The 27,061-nt window shown below is 39.8% G+C and overlaps 3 protein-coding genes across 6 annotated transcripts; 1 reads left to right on the top strand and 2 right to left on the bottom strand.

The window, feature by feature from the left end:
- The first annotated feature begins 91 nt into the window (after positions 1 to 91).
- Positions 92 to 6,743, top strand: LOC135335960 (heat shock 70 kDa protein 12A-like). The gene is made up of 3 exons (XM_064531699.1): positions 92 to 506; positions 3,071 to 3,298; positions 5,264 to 6,743. Exons 1-3 carry the CDS (start codon positions 141 to 143, stop codon positions 6,602 to 6,604), a joined length of 1,935 nt encoding a protein of 644 aa, XP_064387769.1. The 5' UTR covers positions 92 to 140; the 3' UTR covers positions 6,605 to 6,743.
- Positions 6,744 to 12,152: 5,409 nt separating this feature from the next.
- LOC135336088 (TBC1 domain family member 17-like) lies at positions 12,153 to 17,203 on the bottom strand. The gene is made up of 12 exons (XM_064531879.1): positions 17,066 to 17,203; positions 16,599 to 16,778; positions 16,361 to 16,510; positions 15,570 to 15,786; positions 15,408 to 15,500; positions 15,151 to 15,324; positions 14,642 to 14,810; positions 14,258 to 14,404; positions 14,000 to 14,081; positions 13,510 to 13,667; positions 13,198 to 13,339; positions 12,153 to 12,375 (listed from the first exon to the last, which is right to left on the bottom strand). The coding sequence occupies exons 4-12, from the start codon at positions 15,570 to 15,572 to the stop codon at positions 12,267 to 12,269; spliced, it is 1,077 nt and encodes a 358-aa protein (XP_064387949.1). The 5' UTR covers positions 15,573 to 15,786; positions 16,361 to 16,510; positions 16,599 to 16,778; positions 17,066 to 17,203; the 3' UTR covers positions 12,153 to 12,266.
- Positions 17,190 to 26,971, bottom strand: LOC135335968 (small G protein signaling modulator 1-like). Of its 4 annotated transcripts, none has more exons than XR_010394651.1 (12): positions 26,804 to 26,971; positions 25,359 to 25,516; positions 25,037 to 25,112; positions 23,758 to 24,493; positions 23,280 to 23,448; positions 22,817 to 22,963; positions 22,540 to 22,630; positions 21,048 to 21,196; positions 20,638 to 20,779; positions 18,561 to 19,595; positions 18,040 to 18,270; positions 17,190 to 17,413 (listed from the first exon to the last, which is right to left on the bottom strand). XR_010394651.1 is itself a non-coding variant. In XM_064531707.1 (10 exons), the coding sequence occupies exons 2-10, from the start codon at positions 25,504 to 25,506 to the stop codon at positions 17,305 to 17,307; spliced, it is 1,767 nt and encodes a 588-aa protein (XP_064387777.1). In that variant the 5' UTR covers positions 25,507 to 25,516; positions 26,095 to 26,232; the 3' UTR covers positions 17,190 to 17,304. The 4 variants fall into 4 exon arrangements, 1 of the variants encoding a protein (XP_064387777.1); XR_010394650.1 differs by lacking the exon at positions 26,804 to 26,971 and adding an exon at positions 26,095 to 26,231; XR_010394652.1 differs by lacking the exons at positions 20,638 to 20,779; positions 26,804 to 26,971 and adding an exon at positions 26,095 to 26,232.
- Positions 26,972 to 27,061: the final 90 nt, after the last annotated feature.

Genomic DNA, 27,061 nt, shown 5'->3' with positions numbered 1-27,061 from the left:
TAACTCGCAAAAGTTAAATATTCACACTAAGTCATGCCAGCGGCGGAAGCCTGATCAGAGCTACCACTTTTACCTATAAAAGAGATTCACCAGGTCAATTATAGACATTCCAAACTCAAAAAGAGTTAGTCTGTTAGAGTATGGCAGATAAAGTGAAAAGCCAGAATGGTTCTTCCAAAGCAACTCGAGTAACTAAGCGTTCAACTGACTCTTTTCGCTCGACACCAAACTCCATCGTTACCATTGATTTTGGAACGACACACTGTTCAGTATCAAAGCTAACTGACATCAGGACATGCCCCAACCCTTCTGCATTGGAGCCAGTGATGCTGAAACTTGACACTGAGGGTCGAAAGAGAATTCCTTCTTGCATCCTCTTTGACCAGTTTGGCAACATGAAATCCTTTGGATATCAAGCAAGAGATCAATATTTGAAACTTTCAAAGAAAGAAAGACCACTTTCTGCTTTCTTTACCCAAATCAAGAAGGAAATTCAAAGAAAAGAAGTAAGTACATGCATGTGATGTGTATATATATAATTATAAGCTATAAGTTATATATATACAGCATGATGCTGCGAAGCCTGCATGTGATGCTGCATGCTATACTACCTCGGTGCGCATGCGCATGCAAACTTGCAAGCTTGCCGATTCAAAAATTCAAACGTGTGTGTGTGTAGACTGCTAGCTACAGCTTCTCAAGGATCAATGAAGATCAGAAGAGTGCGTAGAACACTTGTCCATGCATGCATGGAGTGTTAATTGCTACTCTATATTACTTAGTAGTTAGCTCTGCACTATAGAAGGGCAGCTATATATTTTTTTAATTGGTAGCTGCAAGGCTCTGCTGATCCAGTCATTAGACTTGGACTTTTGGCATCAATCGTTTCTAACAACAATCACGGTCAATCATTACCCATGCATGCATGCATGCACTCGTTGAGTTTCGTTAGTGATTCTGGATTCTGCCTTTGCAATTGCATGCAGCAAAGTGCAAAATGTTCATTATGATAATTATAAGGATAGCTATTATGTATAATATAGCTATTTATTGCTTTTTAATAAGTGCTGACATCAGCGTTTTACATTAAGAAGCGACTCATCATCAAGTGTTGTGCAGATATTTTTCCATATCGCACACCCGGAAGTATTATTGCACACTTGTTATTGCATTTTTATTTAGAATGAAACGTTTTTCCAGTGAGAGAACAAGAAAAATAATAACTTACACACATAATTCTAAGCAATGTTTATGTCATGTTTTCTGATGATCTGTGTTATTTCATTGCTCTTTAGCAGCGAGGCTGAGGGTCAGGAGGGGTGTCGTGTCAGTGTTCAGTTTAGCAGTCATTGAACTAGCCTCGAATCCAGGCCGATTAAAATACGGCCTGGTACCTATTGCATGTGTAATTAGCGTGGTCCATACACGCCCACGTACTATCTACTATGTATATGAAGCTTTATAGCCTAGCTAGCTAGCTGTGGCCCTCTACGGTGTTGTCGAGAAGGCTTACACACTAGTCTGAAACCAGAAGAGGCTCTCATCTACCTCTATGATGGTTGGATGGTCGTGATGTGTTGAACTTGGTTTCTGTACAAATGAGAGCTTCTTCTGGCTTCAGACTAGTGTGCAAGCCTTCTCGACAACACCATAGAGGGCCACAGCTAGCCAGCAAGTCTTCTCGACAACGCAATAGAGAGCATAAGCCACAGCTTCACAGGAGACAAGTATTTGTTAAAATTAATACGGAAAGAAAGAAACTAGTTTACGGTATAATTTTACAAACGTTTACTAAAGTATAACGAGTCACCCAGATTCTGGGTGACTCAGTTCGCGCATGCATGTGCACTATCACCCATGCAATAGAGACCAGGCCGTATTTTAATCGGCCTGGTCTCGAGGCTATCATTGAACAGGCATTAGTGTTGGGAGTGCTAAGTTCTTTGAGCGGAATATTGCACATGTAAAAGTGTACTGCACCACCATTTAAGCCTGTTCAGGCTCTTGTAAGTCGTATTTGCTTCAAAACGGTTGTCACTTTTCTTCTGCTATAGCGGTGCATATTTCCTCTTCTGACATGATACACTGGAACATGATAAAAAGCAAGCATATACGCTGTTTATCCTCCATTTTCAAAAGGGTTGCTGGTTGTCAACGTTTTTTCTTGTCTGTTCTCTACAAAATCTCTAAGTAGCCTTCTGCAAGCTCTCCTGGTGTTCTAGAGTCTTCTTTTAGCCGTTTTCTTCCTCTTAAACTCGTCTTCAACTGTGAGAACTCAATTTTGTTGCTACACATCCTTCTGGTTGATAAAGCAACCGCATGTCGCGCATGCACAGATTCAACCTGCATTTTGGTTGGATAATATCGTAGCTTTATGTTACATATAGCTTTGACACTTTCACCGAGGCATCAGTGAAGAGCTGGTAGACTTGACAGACTGGACCGGGAGTCCAAAGAGTGACACTGACTGACACTATATAGACCATGCATTATATAGGTCCAGGTGCTAACTCTAGCTAGATGACCACTTTTTGCTTTGTTTACTATACACTGCAGAGGAAATGACAAATTAAACAAGTTACCAGTTGACACGAAACGTACAAATATTGAGTGGGTGCATGACAATTTGACATTTCATATCGTATAGCAGGTAATTTTCGTGGGGTAAAAAATCGTTCAACTCGAGAAACGGTGGTTTTTGTGAGTACAACTTTCGTTTAGTCTCGTTGCCTGCCTGTATTTCTATGTTCCGGTAAGCCACACCTATGTTAAAATTTCGTGGAGGTCAGCTTGGCCACGAAAATAACGAATATTTTACCCCACGAAAATTACCCGCTATACGGTAATGCAATGTTTAAATATAGAACATAATACCTAACCAATGTTTTAATTTGTACGTTGAGTTCTTCCGATTGCCCCCTATAATTTGTTAATAAAAGCACACTTAGTACGCGTGTGGATTAAGATTTAAAAACATGATGGTCATGTGACTATAATACTATTATAGATAAGCTGATTAGCTGGATATCATGTGACAACACTAATCATAATAAACATGCACACGTTCTAGAATGTTGGTAGAAACCACAAGATCCAAGCTATGAATGGAAAAGAGTACTTTCTCATCGATGTGATTGCACACATTCTATGCTACCTAAAGGAGAGGGTTCTCGGAGAACTTAAAGATTTCGGGCTTCACAAAAGCACTCCAAAAGTTACAGACATTGACTGGGTTATCACTGTCCCTGCCATCTGGAAAGCAAGTGGAAAAAAAATGATGCGGGAGGCTGGATACATGGTAATTTCACTGGCCATGCAAACTAATTAGTATATGTATCTACTTGATTAAACGCCCGGGTGTTTATTTCATATTGAAGTATAGTCTGTAAAGGGGGAGTTTATAGACACTTATTCAAAATGGGCGTTTATCGGTCATGTTTACTCCAAACTCTTGCACAGCAGCAGTTATTATGCTCTTTTAGCTGTTGCCACAGCTCTCAACTTAAATGTTAAGTGGTATTTCTCCCTCTGTGTTGGTATCTCTCTCTCTCTGCCATCATAATTATCTATGCTGCCATGCTAGCTTGCAACTGGTTCCACCTGCTAGTTCAGTTCCACCCTAAATTCTTAGGTTTTGTTCCCACAACTAATGGAAAAAGTAGTAGCCTATAAAAGGACAAAATGAGTTATTGGGTGGGGCGGATGGGTGATAAGTCCAAAACCAGATTTCTTTCTCGAAATTGACTGCATTTACACACAGTGCAAGTGCATAATTATAATCCCAGTGCAATATGCCATTATTATAATGCAGTGCAATATATCCATGGTTGTTATGGTAGTGATGCGACATGCCAATTACAGAACACTGGATTGCTTTGATCTTCCCACTCACTGGGTTACAAATAGACCAGTTATTTTTCATGTAAGCGATGGAATGTGCTGAGCTGGTAATTACCTTGTGACGTCACGGCTGGATGCCATCGTGGGCGTTAGATCTATGCACAAGTCATTGTAAAATTCGAGACTTTACACATGCACTGTGCGCATGCTATTCAATGTATCCCAGTGTAAACAATTTCTAATGAATCTGCATTTCTCTATGTGCAAGTTGGTCTTTGTTACAAGTCAAAAGAGTGTACATGCAGTTCTAGAGGTATAGAACAAAAAGGCAATATAACTAGACATAATTAAATACATGCATGTTCCAGAGAAACACTAAGACAAGAGACAACTATATTCCTTTCACAGACTTCCTAGAGACACAAGCAGGAGAGCTGAATGGCTAGAGCTACTCCAGCTAGCTCCAGGAAAATTTTTTCAAGCCAGGTTCACTAGTATTCTCCAGACACTTTTCTTCTTCAGCTGGAGAAGCTCTAGCCATTCAGCTCTCTTGCTTGGGTCTCTATATACACTGTAAAAATTGAAAAAGTGTGCTATATGCGACGGTTTTAGTGTGCTCACCGCACTTTTTTTCAATCATTTTTTACAGTGTAGGAAGTCTATGAAAGGAAACAGTTTTCTCTTGTCCTTGTGTTCTCACAAAACATGCATTTAAGTCCACAAATTTGCCTATTTTGTCTCTATCTCTATAGAACTGAACACTCTTTTGACTTGCAACAAACACTAACTTGCACATGGGAGAACTGCAGATTCAGCAGAAATTGTTTCTTACTGGGATACACTGAATAGCATGCGCACAGTACACCTGTAAAGTCTCAATTTATGAATTTTACACTGACTTGTGCATATAGATCTAACGCTCACGCCGGCATCCAGCCGTGACGTCACAGCAATTAAAAGCTGATTAGCTCTTACACATGCAACTGGTCTATACTGATAGTAATTATAAAGCTGCCAAACGTACAAGATAGTTCTTTATATTATATATACACACACATTAATCATATGCAGTATAACAATTATATAGGGACATCACCTAGTCCGTTTTCCATACTCCATAATTATAGACATAGTCATGCGTGCATGCATGAATGATTTGCATGAGAGGAAACAGACTACATTATTTTACATATTGTATACCGGGTTATTTTTGTATAATCAATAGTGGAAATTTGTTCGGATCAGTATATAGAGCATCTACAACTGCAAAATGTTTCTGGCACAATAGATTCAACGCAACTATCCTGAGCTACGAATATTTAAATAGTTAAATGGCCATACGAACATTTGCACCAACAAAAATTATATATGCTTTTCTTATTATTGTCCCATGGATATGCACATGCATGCACGCACATTTCAGGCTGGTTTATGTGATCCTGTTGTGACAATGGGAAAGTTAAAAGATTCTGCAGCGGAACCAGGACAACGTCAATCAATGGGGGAATCTCATCCCGAAAAACTATCTCTTGCTCTGGAGCCCGAATCTGCAGCAATCGAGTGCAAGAAGGCGATTTCAAAAGATAGAAATTCCATAAAGGATGTGAAATACTATATGATTGTTGATTGCGGTGGCGGTACTGTGGATATAGCTACCCATGGAATTGTCGGTGTTCATGTTGAAGAATTAGTACCTTCGGCAGGTAACATGAGTGGTGGAACAACCATTAATGAAAGGTTTCGGGACTTTTTGAGTGATTTTGTTGGTGATCCTGATTTTGTTCAGTACTTAAATGTACCTAGAGCTGCGGACAAATCAAAGCGGGTGTCAGAGATGAATTCAATCGTGTACACAAAGTTTGAAGAACAAAAAATATGTTTTGGCAATCAAGTGCCAGGAAGCAAAGAAAGCTTTGTTGTCGAATTTCCCTTTGCATTTGCACAAGACTTTGGTGAATTGATGGAAACGAAGGCAGCAGAACAGGCAAGAATGTTAGGCCACACAAATGTAGGGATCGAGGATGATGGATCACGAATGAGATTATCGTATGAACAAATGGCCGAATTTTTCAAGCCTACAATTAAAGAAATTGGTAAATTGATCTGTGACCACATTAAAGAAAATAACTTGGTTTCAACAATCGACACCATTTTTTGGGTAGGCGGATTTGGCGGGTGCAGGTATTTGAGAGATCAACTTGAAGCAGATATTGGCAGCAACTTTGGTACGAGTAAAATTCAGTATAGTTGTCCACCAGAGCCACAGTTAGCCGTAGTGAGAGGTGCACTGGCGTTTCGATGTGATCCTAGTGTGATACAGCAGCGAAAGGCTGATGCTACGTATGGTATCGAATGTAGAATACCATTTGATAAAGATAAACATCGATTAGACTACCGTGTCGACGATGCAGATAACTGCTCCAAAAAGTGGTGTGCAAATATATTTTCAACTTTTATCGAGAGAGGCGAGAGTATTTGCACAAACGAAGTTTTTGTTTGTAACTATTCACCAGCCTCTCGCTCACAGAAAACCATTAGGTTAACTTTCTACAGTGCTCCACAAAACAATGTATGGTACACAACTAATCGTGATGTCACTGAGCTAGCCAAAATGGATATCAATATCGCTGGCTCTGGTCGGGATAGGGAGATCGAGGTAGTTTTCGATGTGACGCACACTGAAATACAAGTTTGTGCACGAGACAAGCTGAGTAAGAACGAATACAAAATTATTGTTGATTTTCTGTCTGCAAAAAATGACTAAACGATTTACATATACATTACTGCATGTGTTTTTAAGTACACATGCATTTACAGTGGTTTTCCTTACCTTTGCAGGCTATACTGCAAGAGCACTGCAACCACAATCATTATGTAGTAAATATAGTATTTTGGTTGGCTTCTGTTATGATTGTTAGTAACATTACAAGCCAACAAAATTACTTGCTATGGCCTGCAAAATGCAAACTGTAACTGTTTTAATTTGGCAATTTCAAAACTGCCAAATTAGTGGACCTAATTGCTGTAGTAGCCTAAGATGTCAAATTAAAAGTCGCCAAATTCTAATAGCTCACTCGCCAAATAATTATAATAGCCGCTAAATGTTCCAGGTGTCTCATATTTTATCTGACTGAAGTGATGGTAGCTCTGATGGTAGCTCAGCTAACTTGTTGCTTGGTTCATTGTGGCGAGCTAAAACTTGTATGTATAGCTATAGGGAGCGGAGGGCCTGTATTTACTAGGCTCAAAATTGGATATTTCCGAAAGCAGCTTGTTGACCTCAAGGCTGTGAATAGAAGGAGTGCTGTGAAAGTAGAGTAGTAACCTGTGTGAAAAGTCTGCAATAGCCAGTATTTTACCCGTCATTGATTTTTGTGATGTGTGGGTGGACTAAAATAACACAGACAGGTTATCACTACATTGTGGTTGCAGTGCTCTTGGAGTATAGCCTGCAAAGGTATGGAAAACCACTGTAAATTTACAATAATAAGTTGAATAATTTAGTAGTTATAAGGCCACTCCAAGTGACACTCTGGTTTCTGGCCTTGAAGTTTTTCTAATTGGATGCGGGCGGGCGGCTTTTCTTATGTCATTATCAATTTCACCTTATGAATCTCATTATTTTGCAAATGAATATCATTATCACACTATTTTGTACCACATGGACCATTCTGCGCATGCGTAGTAGAAATAATGAGATAGAAATCCGATAGAAATCCAAGAATAAAATCTGATGCGGGCGGTGGACCAGAAACCAGAGTATCACTTGGAGTGACCTAATTATATAGACTCTACGTCATACGTATGTAGCTTATATATATTAATAATTATGTTTTTGCAAAATAAGAAAATTAATTTAATACACAATACTGTGGAGCCTCCGAATAACGCACAAGTTGGTAAAAGAGAGTAAAAGAGTATATAAATGTACAAAATAATAATGTAAACTTTGCGAGCGTTGATCACTTCGCTGAAGAAAGAATTACAAAATTATTGTTGATTTTAATACAGCTATTCTTTCGCCTAATTGACGTAATGGAGTATCATTATACTGTACACTAACTGGAAAATTTGGCGGGTATTATTATTATAATTATTTGGCGAATTCGAATGAGCCGTTTGAACCGATTTGGCGGTTTTTACAAATTGATTTAAGTTGGTGTTTCAATGACGTTGGGTTCACCGGGAAACTTTAATTCCAGTACGTTGTATACATGTATAGATCTACACTTCATTATGGGAGAATAGTACGCCTCTGCATGTATGGAGTACTTCGTTTAGCTATAATATACATATATTATTACACATGCATGCATGCCTATAGCCTCGATCCCAGGCCGAGTTTTCGCTTTTATAACGGTTAGGTTCGCCTAACCGTTATAAAAGCGAAAACTCGGCCTGGGATCGAGGCTAGCATGCCTATAATTTAACGTGCATGCATTGTGGGAGTACTTTGCAATAGCTATACATGCATTCATGCGCCTAATGGGGATAAATCTGTACGCCTCTTGGGAGTATATAATGTTACAAGCTATACACATGCATACACTGTAAAAAATGGTGTGTGGTTTTGACGCAAGTGCGTGACTATTGTGGCAATTATCAGGAAAAAACGCAAGAAAAAACGCACGTTTGCCACAATAGTTACGCACTCTGCGTCAAAACCATGCACACATCATTTTTTACAGTGTAATTGTATGTAGATATTATATACACATTTATAATGCATGTATATACCATACTAATTGGTGTCGTATAAAAGGAGTGATGTGTACACGGAAAAGAATGCAACAAATCAGTTGTTACACAGCTTCACTGTATAAATTATTGGCTCAGTATAATTATAGTGTCGGGGCCTGCAGCTTTCGATAGGGCCTACGTCACTACTGAGCCAATATGGCACTCGATCGTACATGTGTCACAACTGCTGTTGTATATAGCTTGTAACATTATACTCCCAAGAGAGGCATATAGATTTACCCCCATTATAGGCATGTCGTTTTTGTAAAGGTATACTCCCACATTAGGCATGTATATAGCTATTGCAAAGTACTCAACACTTTTATGCAAAGATTCTGCAAACTCCAGTATATAACATGCATGCAGCATGCAGTGTATATAGAGCTTGTAACCACATTGTACTTATAATTATGCATTATACTGCATGCACACTTGTGTATTATACAGATTTACCCCCATGCATATACACCTCAGGGAGTACTAACCAGACTACATATGCATGCCTAATGGGCCATTAATTAGGCATGTAGATAATTATTTATAGTACTCCCATGAGGTACTATATATATACAGTGCTTTTCAAGTAGGTTGAAGATCATTCAAGGTTGAATGTTGAAATTCAGAGTATTATTATACTCACAATAATTATACAAGCCACTAAACCACAAAGCTGTGACAAACCTAGCTATATGGGGGTACAGTGGTTTGCACAACAGTTGTCCAGAGCAAATAAGGCATAGCAAAACCACAATAATCCTTTTAAGGTACTCAGCTATGAATATCATCATGCATGCTACTCTAGGTGGCTGACGTTTCTTCATACAAGTATTTGGGTTTGCTCTGTAAAGAGTCCTTACTTGTTATTCTGCATGGGCACTGTAGTTACAGAGCAACAAAATCCCATACCATAGCCGGAAACCATTGGTCTTTTCTCTCCTACCCGATTACCCACTTATAACAATTTTACTGTTCTATTAATTAATCACCACAAAACCACCCAATATATTATTTGGATATGTTGTAGCTTTAATATTCACATACACAATGGTATCAGCATATTATCTTAGAAATGTTCCAATCATAAGATATTTACATTTATAAGTAGTACGCATGCACTACAATGTTATGGAAACTGCATGGACAATTTTTCACTAATGCTATTGTGATTATGCCTCGAGGCGTAGCCGCACGAAGGTTATTAAAGTAGTCGAGCGCCGCCGCCCTCCTTGAAGGAGGTCAGGAATCAAGCGCCTATCCACAGTTTTGTTCTGGCCTGTTACACAACAGCATAATTATTATGATATTCATAGCTGACTACCTTATAAAGATAACTGTGGTTTTACTATTGACTGTGTTGCCTTAATTTGCTCTGGACAACTATTGTGCAAACCACTGTTGTTCAAAGGTGAATGTTGAAATTCGAGTATTATTATATATATACTCACAATACAAGCCACTAACAAAGCTGTGACAAACTCCAGTATACTAGTATACATGCATGCATGTGTATATATAGCTTGCATGTAACACTATACTCATATACCCATATACCTCATGCATGGGAGTACTAACTATATAGACTACATGCCTAATGGGCATGCAGGTATAGATTAATTTATACCCCAGTAAATTTGTAGCTAAATACAGCACTCTCACTATAAAGTATAATTATTATTTGTGTTGAGGTTGACCTTCACAGTGTTGTCATAACTTAATTGACTAAAATTCAAAGGTTCGTATACCATTCAGTGGATTCTTTGTTAAAAAGCACACTTACATCTATATGCTGTAGAGCTGATAAGCTTCAACCAGCTAAAAGTTGGAAAAAGGAGTGATGTGTATATACATCAGAATTTTCTATGTACATGCTAGCCTCGACCCCAGGCCGATCCGTCTCCAATTGAACGCTAGGTCGCCTATACTAGCCTCGACCCCAGGCCGATCCGTCTCCAATTGAACGCTAGCTCCTACTATAGGCTACAGATGTACTCCATTAGGCAGTAGCTATTGTAACAGTATACTCCCATGCACTAGGCTATATAATTATACAGATGTACGTTATACTCCATGCATGCATTAGGCAGTATAGCTATTGTAATAGTATATGCTATACGATAATTATAGTGGGAATAATTATTATTCCCACTAGGCTACAGATGTACTCCATAGCTATTGTAACAGTATACTCCCACTAGGCTACACAGATGTACTCCATTAGCCTAGGCATGCATGTATTAGCTATTGTATATAACAGTATATTCCCACTAGGCTACACAGATGTACTCCATTACCCTATAGGCATGTAGCTATTGTAACAGTATACTCCCACTAGGCTATACAGATGTACTCCATTAGCAATTGTAATAGTATACTCTCACTAGGCTACAGATGTACTCCATTAGGCAGTATAGGTATTTGGTATTGTAACCAGAGGAGATCGAAATGTGTGCACGAATCACTACAAGTGCTAGTGCATTTGCATGGTCTTAGGCCAGGTATGCAAAACCTTGTCACCCTAATGGGGTCTAGGGACCCTACAGTATTGATTATGCACCTATCAATGTCAGTCCCCACTATCCCCCCCCCCCTGCGGGGCATAGTGGGGACATAGTGGGGTTTTGTTTGGGTTTTGATTCAGCAAGTAACCCCGAGGTGTGGGATAGGGTGGGGAATTTGACTTCCTCAAATACAAACTTATAACAGTAATGTCCGGAAAAGTATAGCACATGCATGCACGCGTGTATAGTCAAATCCCGGGATTGTTAAGTGGGGGTATATGCATGGGAGGAGAAGTGGGGATTTGATTTCAACCAGGCCCCCTGGGGTGGGGCAGTTGATATTGATGTAAATCAAATCCCCACTAAACCCCGACATAGCCCGCATGGGGGGTAGTGGGGACTGAAATTGATAGGTGCATTAGTACTACATCAAAGTCAAAGTGCAGTAACTCTTACTGTACAATAAATGTGTACTTATGTAACTGCCAGTACAAATCATATAGGGAAGGTTCCTAACTTCCTAGGAAGGGAGGGATGCAGGTAGTATACGTTATCACATGACCGCAATGATACTGAACTTTTAGTGATTTGTACGCATGCATGTCGGACTTCCTTTATATTGATACAGTATATTATACTCCCACTATATAATTATACCTATATATACAGATGTACTCCATTAAGCAGTACGTAGACTCTAGCTATTGTAATGTATATAATTATACATAACAGTATATACCGTATATATAGCAGGTAATTTTTGGGGGACAAAATATTCGTGGTTCAGCAATATATTGAGACATTTTGTGGATAATATTTTCGTGGTTGCTGCTTGCACTGCAGGTAAAGGTAGGCAAGGTCGCTTCATTCGTGGGTAAAATATTCGTGGTCAGAGCTCCAACCACGAAAACCACGAATTACCCGCTATACGGTATATATAGCCGCAGTCAGAAATAAATGTGTAATAGATATTTATACTAATGCTATTATGTGGGCAGCTATCATAATTACTGCATACTCTTGTATTAACAGTAATATCGATTTTCTAATTTAGTAATATAGATTGGTACCACACACTGGCCATATCCTAGCAACCGCAGGAAAACAGGATAATTTTATACATGCACTGTACGTAGATACAACGCGGATGAGAGAAAAAATACGATTAAATTAACAGTAATGATCGAACTAAAAGTCTATCTCAGCAAATCCCCTAGTGATGTTTTGTCTACAATACTTGTAAAACAGTTCCTCTGCTTGTGTCAGTACTTCAGTCAGATTCATCTTCATGGAGAGTCTGTGCATTGGAATGACATTAATTTTAGTTAAAAACTTGAAAACTTGATCATAGAACCACCAACAAAAGAACTACCTGAAAGGATATTTTCATTACAGTGGAACCTCCATAACAACCACTTCGGAAGAGCAACCACACGCTATAAAACCGCCAAGAGCTCAGGTCTGGATTGAAACTACAATGCATGTAAAGCAACCACTCAGAGAACGGCCACCTTTCTACTGCGTATAACGAGCAGTTTTCTATAGTCCTAATCAGCTTTAGCAATTGAAAACAACCTCCCAAAACGGACAGCCACACCCAGAATTAGCATTGCTATTTTGCACAACTGTGAAAACCTAGCTATAGCTCGTCCCTACAGCCTTTTACAGCCTTTTCAAAGCTTGCATGAGCTATAGAGATAGAAGCAGTTAGCAAAGATCCAAGATTGATTTGCAGCAGGAATGTATATCTCGGAGAATCTACTTTTACATGCATCTGTAAAGGTCATGTATATTGTAGAGGCATTGTCACACTGGTACCAGAGGAGGTCCGACATGCGTAAACGAATCTCTATAAGTTCAGTGCATTGTGGTCATGGGGTCACGATAATGTCCAGGCCAAATGCACTAGCACTTATAGTGATCCGTGCACGCATGTCGGACCTCCTCTGCACTAGCTGGTACTATATATCAACTACCATGTGACACATGGAGTGCGAAGACAATATACATTGTACACATATCTAAGTTATAGAGTACTCTAAGTAAACTATACCAGCCTTAATTGGCACAGTTGATTGACAATAGAGCCAGTATTGATACAAGGTCATGTTTCACTCACCCGTTGAGACAGCCATAGATTCCAGCAGCATCAGAAGCCTTGCAAATGTCATTACTATTCATTGTCAGAATGGCCACACACACGAAAACATCAAACGTGAACTCCAGGTTGACCTCTGATCTCTCAGAGCGGGTCTCACCAGCTGAAGAAAGAAAATATACAAGTGTATAATACAGTACTCGAATTCCTTTATCCATGCAATTGGGTATTTGTATGTATAGTACTATTTTAACTTAATAGACTACCTGCACCTAATTGTACATACATGTATGTATAGTACATAATTATTATCCTTAAATTAAACGAGCTCACCATCCATTTCAAACTCCTTGGCGATGACCTTGTCTGTTACCACGAGAGCCCGGTCAGAGTTGAGCTCTAGGTACTGACTGTTGAGCACCTCAAATATCCTCAGGGCCTCCTCGAAGGGGAATTCCCTCTTGAAGTCCAACAACAGCCATCTATGCATGGGGAAAAGAGATATTATTTTAACGAAGCCTTTGTTACAGTCAGTGCAAAACACTACAGGGATTTGTGTTAGGTAAAGATCAACCATTGTTACAGTGCAAAACACTACAGGGATTTGTGTTAGGTAAAGATCAACCATTGTTACAGTGCAAAACACTACAGAGTGCGTTTGTAATGTGGATATCACACCACCACCTACGCATTCGGTTAAATTGATGTAGTCTATATACTGTATAGAGGTAACAGTGTAGTATATTCAAACGAGCAACCTTCAACTATAGGAGTAAGCAACTAATTTCCCATGCATGGACACACCCCACTCACCTGTGACAAAAAAAGGTAGTCACGACAATCAGACTTGTCAAAGAAGCCGTACAACTCTCTATCCACCTCCCTCACCAGGTTCTTCACAAATGCTGCAGACCAACAGGAAAACATGCATTCAGACAATGCAAACTATTACAATTATATACTCACACACACCTAACTTGTACAGTGTACGGGCCACACTTAATTGGTAATCGTTAATGCAAATCACAACTCTATTACAGCACACTACATGCACTAGTGATACAAGAGCCACTGCACTCACCAACTTTCCTCATCATGGTGTGCTCGAGGAAGTCCTCTCTCTTCTTGGACATGTAGCTGGCAAACAGCCAGTACGAGTCAACCTCCGAGTCTGTCACCACTAGGAACCGGGCCAGGATGTCGTTCATGCCCTGGGCATAGCCAACCTCTGGAGGGGGGAGAATGACCAATCAAATCACTAGATATTACATGTGATAGTATGTTTCTTATAATTACCATGGTCACTGAAAACTTAATACGTGACTGTAATGTGTACTGAAGAACTATACATACACAATAAATAAAGTCAATTACAGCAATTACAGCAATTACAGCAATTAGGAGAACTCTTATACAGACCACTCCTTCTAAACTGCGTACAGTATATACTATAGCTCTAACTCACCCGGGTGAAACATGGCGTAGGTGAGGAGTATTCTGTGGACCTTCCTCAGGTTGCGCTTGTGAGTAAAGTAGTGATAGTTCTTGTCAGTTCTGGCCACATCTCTGAGAACTATTCTCCTGGCCTTGGGGTAGCTGGTCTCCAACTGGACAGGCCGGCGAGCTGCGTACACCTGTGTTGTGTGGGAGGAGTGTGCGTGTGTGTGTGTAGTGTGTGTGGGGGGTGGTAAGTGAATGTGGTGTGTGTGTGGAGGTGAGTCAATGTTCGAATACATTGCACATGTATGTAACCGTGCACAAGTATTTACTCGTACACATTTAATGCGAGAAACTGTAACTGCTAAATATGAACTTTATGCTCTATTAGTCTAAGCTCTATATAGGATTCCATACGCCCTTACATATATAATGGGCAACATTCCTTACATTCTTAGCTTAATTAAAGAAGCAGCAAAACAAAATATGCATGTATTCACAGTACTCGGCACATTTACTCTTAATACACTGACTCACCCGCGAAGGGAAATCGAGAATCTTCAACAAAGCCTCATCATCTTGACTCAAGTTCTCACAGCTGCTCTTGAACTCACACACGCACTTCTTCACACTTTCCTCCCTCTCTTGACATATGCCACACTCGTTGCTAGTCTCTCCAACAGACCAACTGCAACTGCGCGCACGAACAATCTGCAACTCTTTAATTCAGGCATAATTCAGAATTTATATTGGCTTCTTAATAGTATACACGTGCAACTTGTATGTATACTCACTCGGTGAATTTTCTGTGTGTGATGATTATTTAGGAATGTACAGTATAATTTTTTCGGAGAATCCACGTTTACAGTATTCATATACACGTGTATCTGTAAAGGTCATGCATATAATTTACTATTATTATAGAGGCTCTGTCATATTGGTACTACATGAATTACCATATGAGAATTCCCCCTTCGAAGAGGCCCTGAGGATATTTGAGATGCTCAACAGTCAGTACCTGGATTACCATAAAACGTTGAGACAGCCATAGATTCCGGCAGTATCAGAAGTCTTGCAAATGTCATTACTGTTCCTTGTCAGAATCACCACACTCAAACACATCAAACGTGAACTCCAGGTTGACCTCTGACCTCTCAGAGAAGGTCTCACCAGCTGAAGAAAGAAGTTTATAATACAGGGGTAGAAGTTCTTTACTTGAATTCCTTTATCCAATCAATACTATACATAAATGATAGATCGTTAACTTAACAGAATTAACCACAGTCATGGGTATAGAATTATTGTATCTAATGAACCCATGCAGGCACAGGACTGTACATGTAGTTAGACAATGTTTCGGAAGTTTTTACATGATTTAGAAGCTCAAAGGACTGGTTGTAGTATCCCGAACGTAGTGAGGGTTCTACTAGCCCTGAGGGCTTCTAAATCATGTGGAAACTTCCTAAACAGCATTTTAGATCATAGCAACCATGAGTATCTAGCCAATCAGATTTGAATGCTAATCTTTGCTACATGATTTTCTAAGTGAAGTACATGATTTTATAAGTTGGATAGAACACTTCCTTTAGCCAATCAGATCGCAGTATTTATGGCAAACATGATCATCTATATAGCCATTAGGGTTGAGTATTTGTACGTATAGTACAGTACTCTTCTAACTTAATAGACTACCTGAACCTAATTGTACATGTATGTACAGTACATAATAAATTAAACGAGCACTCACCATCCATTTCAAACTCTTTGGCGATGACCTTGTCTGTTACCACGAGAGCCCGGTCAGAGTTGAGGTCCAGGTACTGACTGTTAAGCACCTCAAATATCCTCAGGGCCTCTTCGAAGGGGGAATTCCCTCTTGAAATCCAATAACAGCCATCTATGGAGAATAATTATTACCCTAATTATTAATGGAGTGGCAAAACAAAATAAATACACTGTATTCACAGTACTCGTCACTGACTCACCCGCGAAGGGAAATCGAGGATCTTCAACAAAGCCTCATCGTCTTGACTCAAGTTCTCATAGCTGCTCTTGAACTCACACACGCACTTCTTCACACCTTCCTCCCTCTCCTGACAGATGCCACACTCGTTGCTAGTCTCCCCAACAGACCGACTGCAACTGCACGAGCTCTGATCAACACCCTGACACCCGTTTTTCATTTGGGGATAAAATTGAACCATTAGATCTAGTTTCAAAACTGGTATCCCCCTTAATGGCCACCCCCGAAGAAAGGTAAACTCCCAAACAAACAGTTTGTGTATAATTATACAACTCAACAAAAATAATTAATAAAGGCTACCTCTGTATAACACATCGAACAAAACCGTACTCGATACTCCCCAAATTAATGTATCCGTTATGAAAGGGTGCCACTATACATATACAATGTCATGCATGTACATAACCATAACCACAATGATCCACTCACAGCGGAAGAGAGCCTCTCTCATGGCCGCCTCCTTTACTAGTATCCCATCAGAGTCGAACCAATCACTGAACTCCGAGTCACTCACTGGGTTACCATGGCGACGAGTGTTAGCGTGTGCCATCTATTTAATACATCCATACAATTCCTTAGACCATAATGAAGTGTGTCTTAAAAAGACATGCACTGTAAGTAGATATAACGCGATGAGAGAAAAATATACGATTAAAATAATGATCAAACTACAAGTCTATCTCAGCAAATCCCCTAGTGATGTTCCGTCTACAATACTTGTAAAACAGTTCCTCTGCCTGTGTCAGCACTTCAGTCAGATTCATCTTCATGGAGAGTCTGTGCATTGGAATGACATACTTAGATGGAATTGTTATACTTGATCATAGAACCAACAACAAAAGAACTACTCGAAACTGTTACAATGCATGGAACCTCCACTATCCAGCCACCTCTGAAGAGCAACCACACGCTATAGAACGGCCAAGAGCTCAGGTCCGGATTTACAATGACTCAATGTAGCAACTTCTTAGGAGCGGCCACCTTTCTACTGCGTGTCTATAGTCCTAATCAGCTTTAGCAATTGAAAATAATCTCCCAGAAAGGACAGCCAAACCCAGAATTAGCAGCTATTTGCACAACTGTGAAACCTAGCTGTAGCTCGTCCCTATATACAGCTTTTTCAAAGCTTGTATGAGCTATAGAGAAGCGGATAGCAAAAATCCAAGATTGATTTGAGGCAGGAATGTATATTCGAAGAATATGCTTTCACATGCATCTGTGTATTACTATTATTACAGAGGCATTGTCACACTGGTACTACATCAATTACCATATGGCAAATGGAGTGCAGGGACAAGATACATTGTGCATATCTAAGTTTTAGAGTACTATAAGTAAGCCTTAATTGGCACAATTGATAAACAATAGAGGCATTGTCACCAGAAGTCACATGTTTCACTCACCCGTTGAGACAGCCATAGATTCCGGCAGCATCAGAAGCCTTGCAAATGTCATTACTGTTCATTGTCAGAATCGCCACACACACGAACGTCTCCAATTCGTCGCATAGAGCTGGGTACTTTGTTTCTTATGAATGGATACAATGCAAATTCGTAGACAACTGTTGTAACAATACCAAAACATCAAACGTGAACTCAAGGTTGACCTCTGACCTCTCAGAGCGGGTCTCCCAGCTGAACAAAATATTACAAGTTTATAATACAGTGGTAGAAGTTCTTTACTCGAATTCCTTTAATGATAGATCTTTAACCTATAACAGAGCTAACATCACTATGGGGTGTAGCATTATAATTATATAGCCAACAAATCAAATGTACCCATGCAGGCATAGGACTATATATGCATGCATGTAGAGGACTGCATAGGGTAGGGAGATTGTACGTATAGAGACTACCTGAACCTAATTGTACATACATGCATGTACAGTACATAATTATTATCCTTAAATTAAACGAGCACTCACCATCCATTTCAAACTCCTTGGCGATGACCTTGTCTGTTACCACGAGAGCCCTATCAGAGTTGAGCTCCAGGTACTGACTGTTGAGCACGGGCGAGAGCTGGAGCTGTTGGGGAGAGAGCACCTCAAATATCCTCAGGGCCTCCTCGAAGGGAAATTCTATGGAGAAAAGAGATATCATTTAACGAATATTAACCATTGCTACAGACAAAACTCTAAAGGGATTTGTAAAGATCAACCACATTGTTACAGGTCAATATGGGCAGCAACCATGGTTACTACTAATTACTATAATTATGTAAGTACAATAAATAGTGTGTTCTGGAAGATGTTATTAGCTTAGGTGATGACCATCCAATAGAATAATAAGGACATGTAGTATATATAATTATATTAGCTCTGCATGCATGCCATGAGCATATTATATATGCCATATATTCTAGGCATACAATCATACTTTTAGAGGTGCATGCATGTGATTAGGGGGTGCATGGTTTAATCTTTGTTCTAGATCTACAATGTCTGATAAAAACCCCAGCAAGCTAATTGGGCCAGGGCATGCCAGCCACTGTCGTCTGCATTATAAAAGATCAAATTTTCCCCCTATTTTTATGTATATAAAATTATATTCTTTTTATGATACAAGAACGTTCTTTGAGATTCTCTATCCAAGATAAGCGCACTTACAATTGAAAGCATAATTATGTTGGAATAATAAACAGAACCATGAACATTAGAATATAGCCTCGGAATACATTCTTAAATTATAGGCAACTTTTTTGCATAATTATTGGTTATTAATGCCTATAATTATAGGCCAACTAATACGTTTATAGGATTTTTTAGCTTGGCTTAAAAAGACATGCACTGTATACGTAGATATAAGGCAGATGAGAAAAAATACGATTAAAACAACAGTAATAATCAAACTACAAGTCTATCTCAGCAAATCCCCTAGTGATGTTCTGTCTACAATACTTGTAAAACAGTTCCTCTGCCTGTGTCAGTACTTCAGTCAGATTCATCTTCATGGAGAGTCTGTGCATGGGAATGACATACTTAGTTAACTGCATAGAACCGCCAACAAAAGAACAGTGGAACCTCCATAACAACCACTTCCGAAGAGCAACCACACGCTATAAAACGGTCAAGAGCTCAGGTCCGGATTGAAACTATACAATGACTTCAATGTAAAGCAACCTCTCAGGAGCGACCACCTCTCTATACTGCGTATAAAGAGCAGTTTTCTATACTCCTAATCTGCTTTAGCAATGGAAAATAACCTCCAGAACGGACAGCCACACCCTGAATTAATTGCTATTTTGCACAACCGTAAAAACCGAGCTATATAGCTCGTCCCTATACAGCATTTTACAGCCTTTTCGCATGAGCTATAGAGAAGCGGTTAGCAAAGATCCAAGATTGATTTGCAGCAGAAATGTATATCAAACTTTATTCAGTATTCACATACACGTGTATCTGTAATGGTCATGCATATTGTATTACTATTATTATAGAGGCATTGTCACACTGGCTACATCAATTACCATATGGCAAAATGGAGTGCATGGACAATATACATTGTAAGTTTTAGAGTCTACGTAAACTATACCAGCCTTAATTGGCACAATTGATTGACAATAGAGGCATTGTCACACTGGCTACATCAATTACCATATGACAAATGGAGTGCATGGACAATATACATTGTAAGTTTTAGAGTCTACGTAAACTATACCAGCCTTAATTGGCACAATTGATTGACAATAGAGGCATTGTCACACTGGCACTACATCAATTACCATATGGCAAATGGAGTGCATGGACAATATACATTGTAAGTTTTAGAGTCTACATAAACTATACCAGCCTTAATTGGCACAATTGATTGACAGTAGAGGCATTGTCACACTGGCACTACATCAATTACCATATGGCAGATGGAGTACATGGACAATATACATTGTACATATCTAAGTTTTAGAGTATAAGCATACTATAAGCAGCCTTAATTGGCACAATTGATAAACAATAGAGGCATTGTCACCAGTATTGATACAAAGTCACATGTTTCACTCACCCGTTGAGACAGCCATAGATTCCAGCAGCATCAGAAGCCTTGCAAATGTCATTACTGTTCATTGTCAGAATTGCCACACACACAAAAACATCAAACGTGAACTCCAGGTTGACCTCTGACCTCTCAGAGCGGGTCTCACCAGCTGAATAAAGAAAATACAAGTGTATAATACAGGGGTAGAAGTTCTTTATTCGAATTCCTTTATCTATGGAATCAATACATGACTATGGGGTGCAGCATTATCTATAGCCAATAAATGTACCCATGCATGCAGGCACAGGACTACATGCATGCATATAGAGGACTGCATAGGGTAGGGAGATTGTACGTATAGTACTCTTCTATAACTTAATAGACCTATACAAATGATTGTACATGTTAATTATTATCATGCATAAACGAGCACTCACCATCCATTTCAAACTCCTTGGCGATGACCTTGTCTGTTACCACGAGAGCCCGGTCAGAGTTGAGCTCCAGGTACTGACTGTTGAGCACCTCAAATATCCTCAGGGCCTCCTCGAAGGGAAATTCCCTCTTGAAGTCTAATAACAGCCATCTATGCATGGGGAAAAGATATATTATTTTTTAACGAAGCCTTTGTTACAGTCAGTGCAAATAAACACTACAGGGATTTGTGTATGGTAAAGATCAACCATTGTTATAGTGCAAAACACTACAGGGATTTGTGTTAGGTAAAGATCAACCATTGTTATAGTGCAAAACACTACAGGGATTTGTGTTAGGTAAAGATCAACCATTGTTATAGTGCAAAACACTACAGGGATTTGTGTTAGGTAAAGATCAACCATTGTTATAGTGCAAAACACTACAGGGATTTGTGTTAGGTAAAGATCAACCATTGTTACAGTGCAAAACACTACAGGGATTTGTGTTAGGTAAAGATCAACCATTGTTATAGTGCAAAACACTACAGGGATTTGTGTTAGGTAAAGATCAACCATTGATATAGTGCAAAACACTACAGGGATTTGTGTTAGGTAAAGATCAACCATTGTTATAGTGCAAAACACTACAGGGATTTGTGTTAGGTAAAGATCAACCATTGTTATAGTGCAAAACACTACAGGATTTGTGTTAGGTAAAGATCAACCATTGTTATAGTGCAAAACACTACAGGGATTTGTGTTAGGTAAAGATCAACTATTTATAGTGTAAAACACTACAGGGATTTGTATGGTAAAGATCAACAGTGCAAAACCAGAGGAGGAACGCCAGGGTCAATAGAGTCACGTTTAATGAAGGATTAAACATTCTTGTTCTGGGTTCTTGACCTTTGCTGCATATAGCAGCTTAGCGCTTCTGTTCTTTATTTGCCTGCTTGGAAAGCTTGCTATACCTAGGTCTATCCAGTGCAGCAAGCCAGTACATCAAAATTTATACCCTAGCCATGGAAGGCTAATTTCCATATCTTGTGGTTTTGAAGAATGCAGTAAAAGGACAAAGGTTGCAATTAAATCCTGGATCTCCTCTCAAGCTGATTCCTCTGGGGCGCGATAGCTCAACCGATTTCTGTTGTGATTATAAAGAGGATCAAGCTATTGGTGGTGTATAAACTCAGGGGCACGAGGGTAAACTCAGTTTTACATGTAAAACATAGGGCCATATGGTGTTTTAATTAGTGACCTTTTGACACTGGCATTCCTCCTCTGGTGCAAAACATTACAGGGATTTGTGTTAGGTAAAGATCAACCATTGTTATAGTGCAAAACACTACAGAGTGCGTTTGTAATGTGGATATCACACCACCACCTACGCATTCGGTTAAATTGATGTAGTCTATATACTGTATAGAGGTAACAGTGTAGTATATTCAAACGAACAACCTTCAACTATAGGAGTAAGCAACTAATTTCCCATGCATGGACACACCCCACTCACCTGTGACAAAAGAGGTAGTCACGACAATCAGACTTGTCAAAGAAGCTGTACAACTCTCTATCCACCTCCCTCACCAGGTTCTTCACAAATGCTGCAGACCAACAGGAAAACATTCAGACAGTGCAACCTATTACAATTATATACTCACACACACCTAACCTGTACAGTGTACGGGCCACACTTAATTGGTAATCGATTATGCGGAATCGTTAATGCAAATCACAACTCTATTACAGCACACTACATGCACTAGTGATACAAGAGCCACTGCACTCACCAACTTTCCTCATCATGGTGTGCTCGAGGAAGTCCTCTCTCTTCTTGGACATGTAGCTGGCAAACAGCCAGTACGAGTCAACCTCCGAGTCTGTCACCACTAGGAACCGGGCCAGGATGTCGTTCATGCCCTGGGCATAGCCAACCTCTGGAGGGGGGAGGGGGGGTGGCCAATTAAATCACTAAAAATGTGTCGAACTTCCATTTGGAGTGTCATTTGTGACGATGTAATGTATTACATGTATTTAGTGAAAGTATGTTACTTATAATTGCAATTGCCATGGTCACTGAAAACTTACTACGTTACCAGGAAACAAAAACATGTACATGACTGTAATATGTACGGAAGAACTGTACATACACAATAAATAAAGTCAATTACAGCAATTACAGCAATTAGGAGAACTCTTATACATATCACTCCTTCTAAACCGCGTACAGTATATACCATAGCTCTAACTCACCCGGGTGAAACATGGCGTAGGTGAGGAGTATTCTGTGGACCTTCCTCAGGTTGCGCTTGTGAGTGAAGTAGTGATAGTTCCTGTCAGTTCTGGCCACATCTCTGAGAACTATTCTCCTGGCCTTGGGATAGCTGGTCTCTAACTGGACAGGCCGGCGAGCTGCGTATACCTGTGTTGTGTGGTGTGTGTATGTGTGGTTCGTGTGTGGGGTGGTGGTAAGTGAGTGTGGTGAGTGTCAATGTTTGAATACGTTGCACATGTGTAACCGTGCACAAGTATAAACTTAATGCTAAAAGGAGAAACTGTTAATGCTAATTAATATGAACTTATGCTCTATTAGTCTATATAGGATTCCATACGCCCTTATATATATATTGGGCAACATTCCTTACATTCTAGCCTAATTAATAGAGCAGCAAAACACATGCACTGTACTAGCTCACAGTACTCGGCACATTTACTAAAAACACTGACTCACCCGAGAAGGGAAATCGAGGATCTTCAACAAAGCCTCATCGTCTTGACTCAAGTTCTCACAGCTGCTCTTGAACTCACACACGCACTTCTTCACACCTTCCTCCCTCTCCTGACAGATGCCACACTCGTTGCTAGTCTCCCCAACTGACCGACTGCAACTGCACGAGCTCTGATCAACACTCTGACACCCGCTGCCATCGCTCGGGGATAAAGTTGAACCATTAGTACTTGAGGTTGTAGGTTGAATATTAGTCTCGCACCCAGACTCATTTTCAGAGGATGCAGACAGATCAACAGTTGTGCGCCTACATGTAACTCCATCATTTTCAGAACTTTTTGATTGGTCACTTTTTGTACAAGTACATGAGGAGAATGTCGTGTTTGAAGCTTCTGAAAATCCGCTTTCACTGTTTGTAGTTACAGAGTTACTTAAAGAGCCCGAGGCTATCATCTTGTGACATCGGCTACACATTTCTCCACTGCAGTCCAAACTGGCCTCTATCGAACCTGTATCATCATTGGTCGGAGATTCATCATTTGTGACAGGGGATTTTTCATTGGAGGAGGGGGAATTTGATCGGGATTGATTAACTATTTCATCGTCGCTCAGTTCTAGATACGAGGGTTGGTCATGGATGGTTGTTTCGGGGGATTGCATTGTATTATCGAGGATTTGCCAGCGTTGTCGAAGTGCCAGGTAGTTAGCTCTGTTCTCCAGGTCGATGGTTCTCTGGTCACTGTGTGTGTGTGCGTGTGCGTGTGTGCGTGTGCGTGCGTGGTGTGTGTGTGTGTGTGTAGGTGTAGGTGTGTGCGTGTGTGTGTGTGTGTGCGTGTGTGTGTGTGTGTGTGTGTGTGTGTGTGCGTGGTGTGTGTGTGTGTGTGTGTAGGTGTGTGGGTGTGTGTGTGTGTGTGTGGGTGCGTGTGTGTGTGTGCGTGTGTGTGCGTGCGTGGTGTGTGTGCGTGCGTGTGTGTGTGTAGGTGTAGGTGTGTGGGTGTGTGGATTAAATAATATAACAGGGATTTTGAATAACTTCTGCAATACTGTAGTGGAATCTTCACAATGTATCCTATTACAGCATATCGACACTTCTGTCTGCCAAATTTTAGTACACGTACTTTCCCGCATTAACACAGAGAGTACAATAAAGAAGAGTAAAGGACACCTCTCAAATTACCCCAGTTTGGGGGTTTCACTGTAGCCTTACTTCTGTTAGGTATAGTGATAATTGTGAGGCTATAGTGATGCCCTAAGGGTGTACTGTGTGTGCATGGTTACTCACCGTCTTGTTGAGTTGAGGGGGTATATTTCAAACAGGAACTTCCAGAGACAGGGACGACATGGAGAGGACACACCCACTAAAGGGAGGGGGTAATTGATTGCATGATTGCGGTAGTTATTATAATTATTAATGTATGTTCACTAAGAGCTAATGGCCACCCCTGAAGAAAGGTCCACTGCGATATAAAGGACAGGTCCCAAACACCTCAACAAGGCTACCATCGTACAACGAACAAAACTATACTCCCAAAATTAATGTGTCTGTTATGAAAGGTGCCACTACATGTACATGTACATAATCATAACCATAATGATCCACTCACAGCGGAAGAGAGCCTCTCTCATGGCCGCCTCATTCACTAGTCTCCCGTCAGAATCGAACCAATCACTGAACTCCGAGTCACTCACAGGGTTACCGTGGCGATGGTGAGTCTTAGCATTTGAGAGTGATGCTCCGTTAGAGTAAGACATGTTTGTATACCTGTAAGTATCACAGTGGAGCTTTAATTATTAAACGGGCTTTTTGTTAATTAACTTTGTTGCCTAAAATGTGTCTGCTATTAATTAGGGACTGTACACATGATCGAGCATTGCACTAACTTAAAGTGCAGCAATAAAAGCAACAGATTCTTGTATTGTAAACAAGCCAGGAAAACAATAACACAAACTTGAAGAATGTCAACTGGTAACAGTATCACTGTAGCTATAGTGCAAGCTTATTAGACGTGTCATCATTATATTATTATTATGCATCGATATCAACCAGCTTGATAATATAAGGTGTGGATATCTGCAAACACGGTTCGGACCCTAATGTACTGTAGCCAAAGCTTGGTTTAAGATTTCTTAATGGTGGTATGATCACTATTGAGATATTATACGCTATTCACAACCACAACATAAATATCCACATCAGTACCTTGTAAATTAAGTCTCGGAAAAAAGACAATGACATAATGATAGCAGATACAAACACAATCAAGCTCTCACAATAACCTCAGATACAGTTCGTACTTAAACTAGGTACGTACTAAGATAAATAAGATAATTATAACTCACAAATAACTTCTTGATTGGCGCGTATAATGGATGAAGAAGACTTTACTGAATTCAGGTTGTTTTTTGATACTAATAATAAATCTAAACAAGCACAACTATTTATAAACACAACTGTACATGCTGCTGAGGTGTCGTTATTCTGTCATGTGTCTTTTCAAAACAACAAATACTATAAGCTGAACCAGCTAGTACACGAGTGTTACAAGCTTTTTACAAGAGTTGCAAATGCCTTTACAAGCACATGACAACAAGCGGAGGCTTGCACAATAAACAAAATGTGACATTAAACAATAATTATCTTTGATGGTTGGAAAGCAAAACACATGAGCTAAGCTTTGTTAGAACATGTACACACAGCACATGATATACTGACTCAACATTAGACACATGCTGAACTGTTAACTCAAGTTGCAGCATCAAAGATTGTGAACTGTACAAATACAAAGTGTGAACACTCTACCGGAATCAAAGCACGGGAATTTCCTTTGTGTACGACATAAAATACAGCCCTAGAAGTTACACAAACAAAAGAAATCAATAGGATCATCAGAATGCTATAAAAAGGGCAATGGCACAAAATAATAAGTGTGTGCGCATTTACACTACAATAGCGGACGCTTTATCCATAGATACGATGTATCGTTTGGTTGTCTATTAATTAACAAACGGACGCGACACAGCCATTTGTCATGGCTTTATCACAACATACCAGCAGTACAGTGTACAAGTGTGGGATCAATCCTAGACTTGTATCAGTCAGTACGTGGTTACTCAGAGTCTCTCTTGGGAATATCCACAGTGATGTAGACCTATATACCTGTCCTGCAACAGGCCGTAGCCAAAGAGCCAGAGTTGTGTACACGTAGATCTACATGTGAATCGAGCCTCTCCCAGCTACGCCTACTTCTGATTTTTCTACTACTTTTTCATTGTCTAGTTAATCATCTTTACCCATTATTGATATTGA

This window comes from Halichondria panicea, chromosome 5 (assembly GCF_963675165.1).
Source record: "Halichondria panicea chromosome 5, odHalPani1.1, whole genome shotgun sequence".
NCBI classification, from domain to species: domain Eukaryota; kingdom Metazoa; phylum Porifera; class Demospongiae; order Suberitida; family Halichondriidae; genus Halichondria; species Halichondria panicea.
The sequence above is the reverse complement of the archived record's forward strand: the minus strand, read 5'-3'. Positions and strand labels throughout refer to the sequence as shown.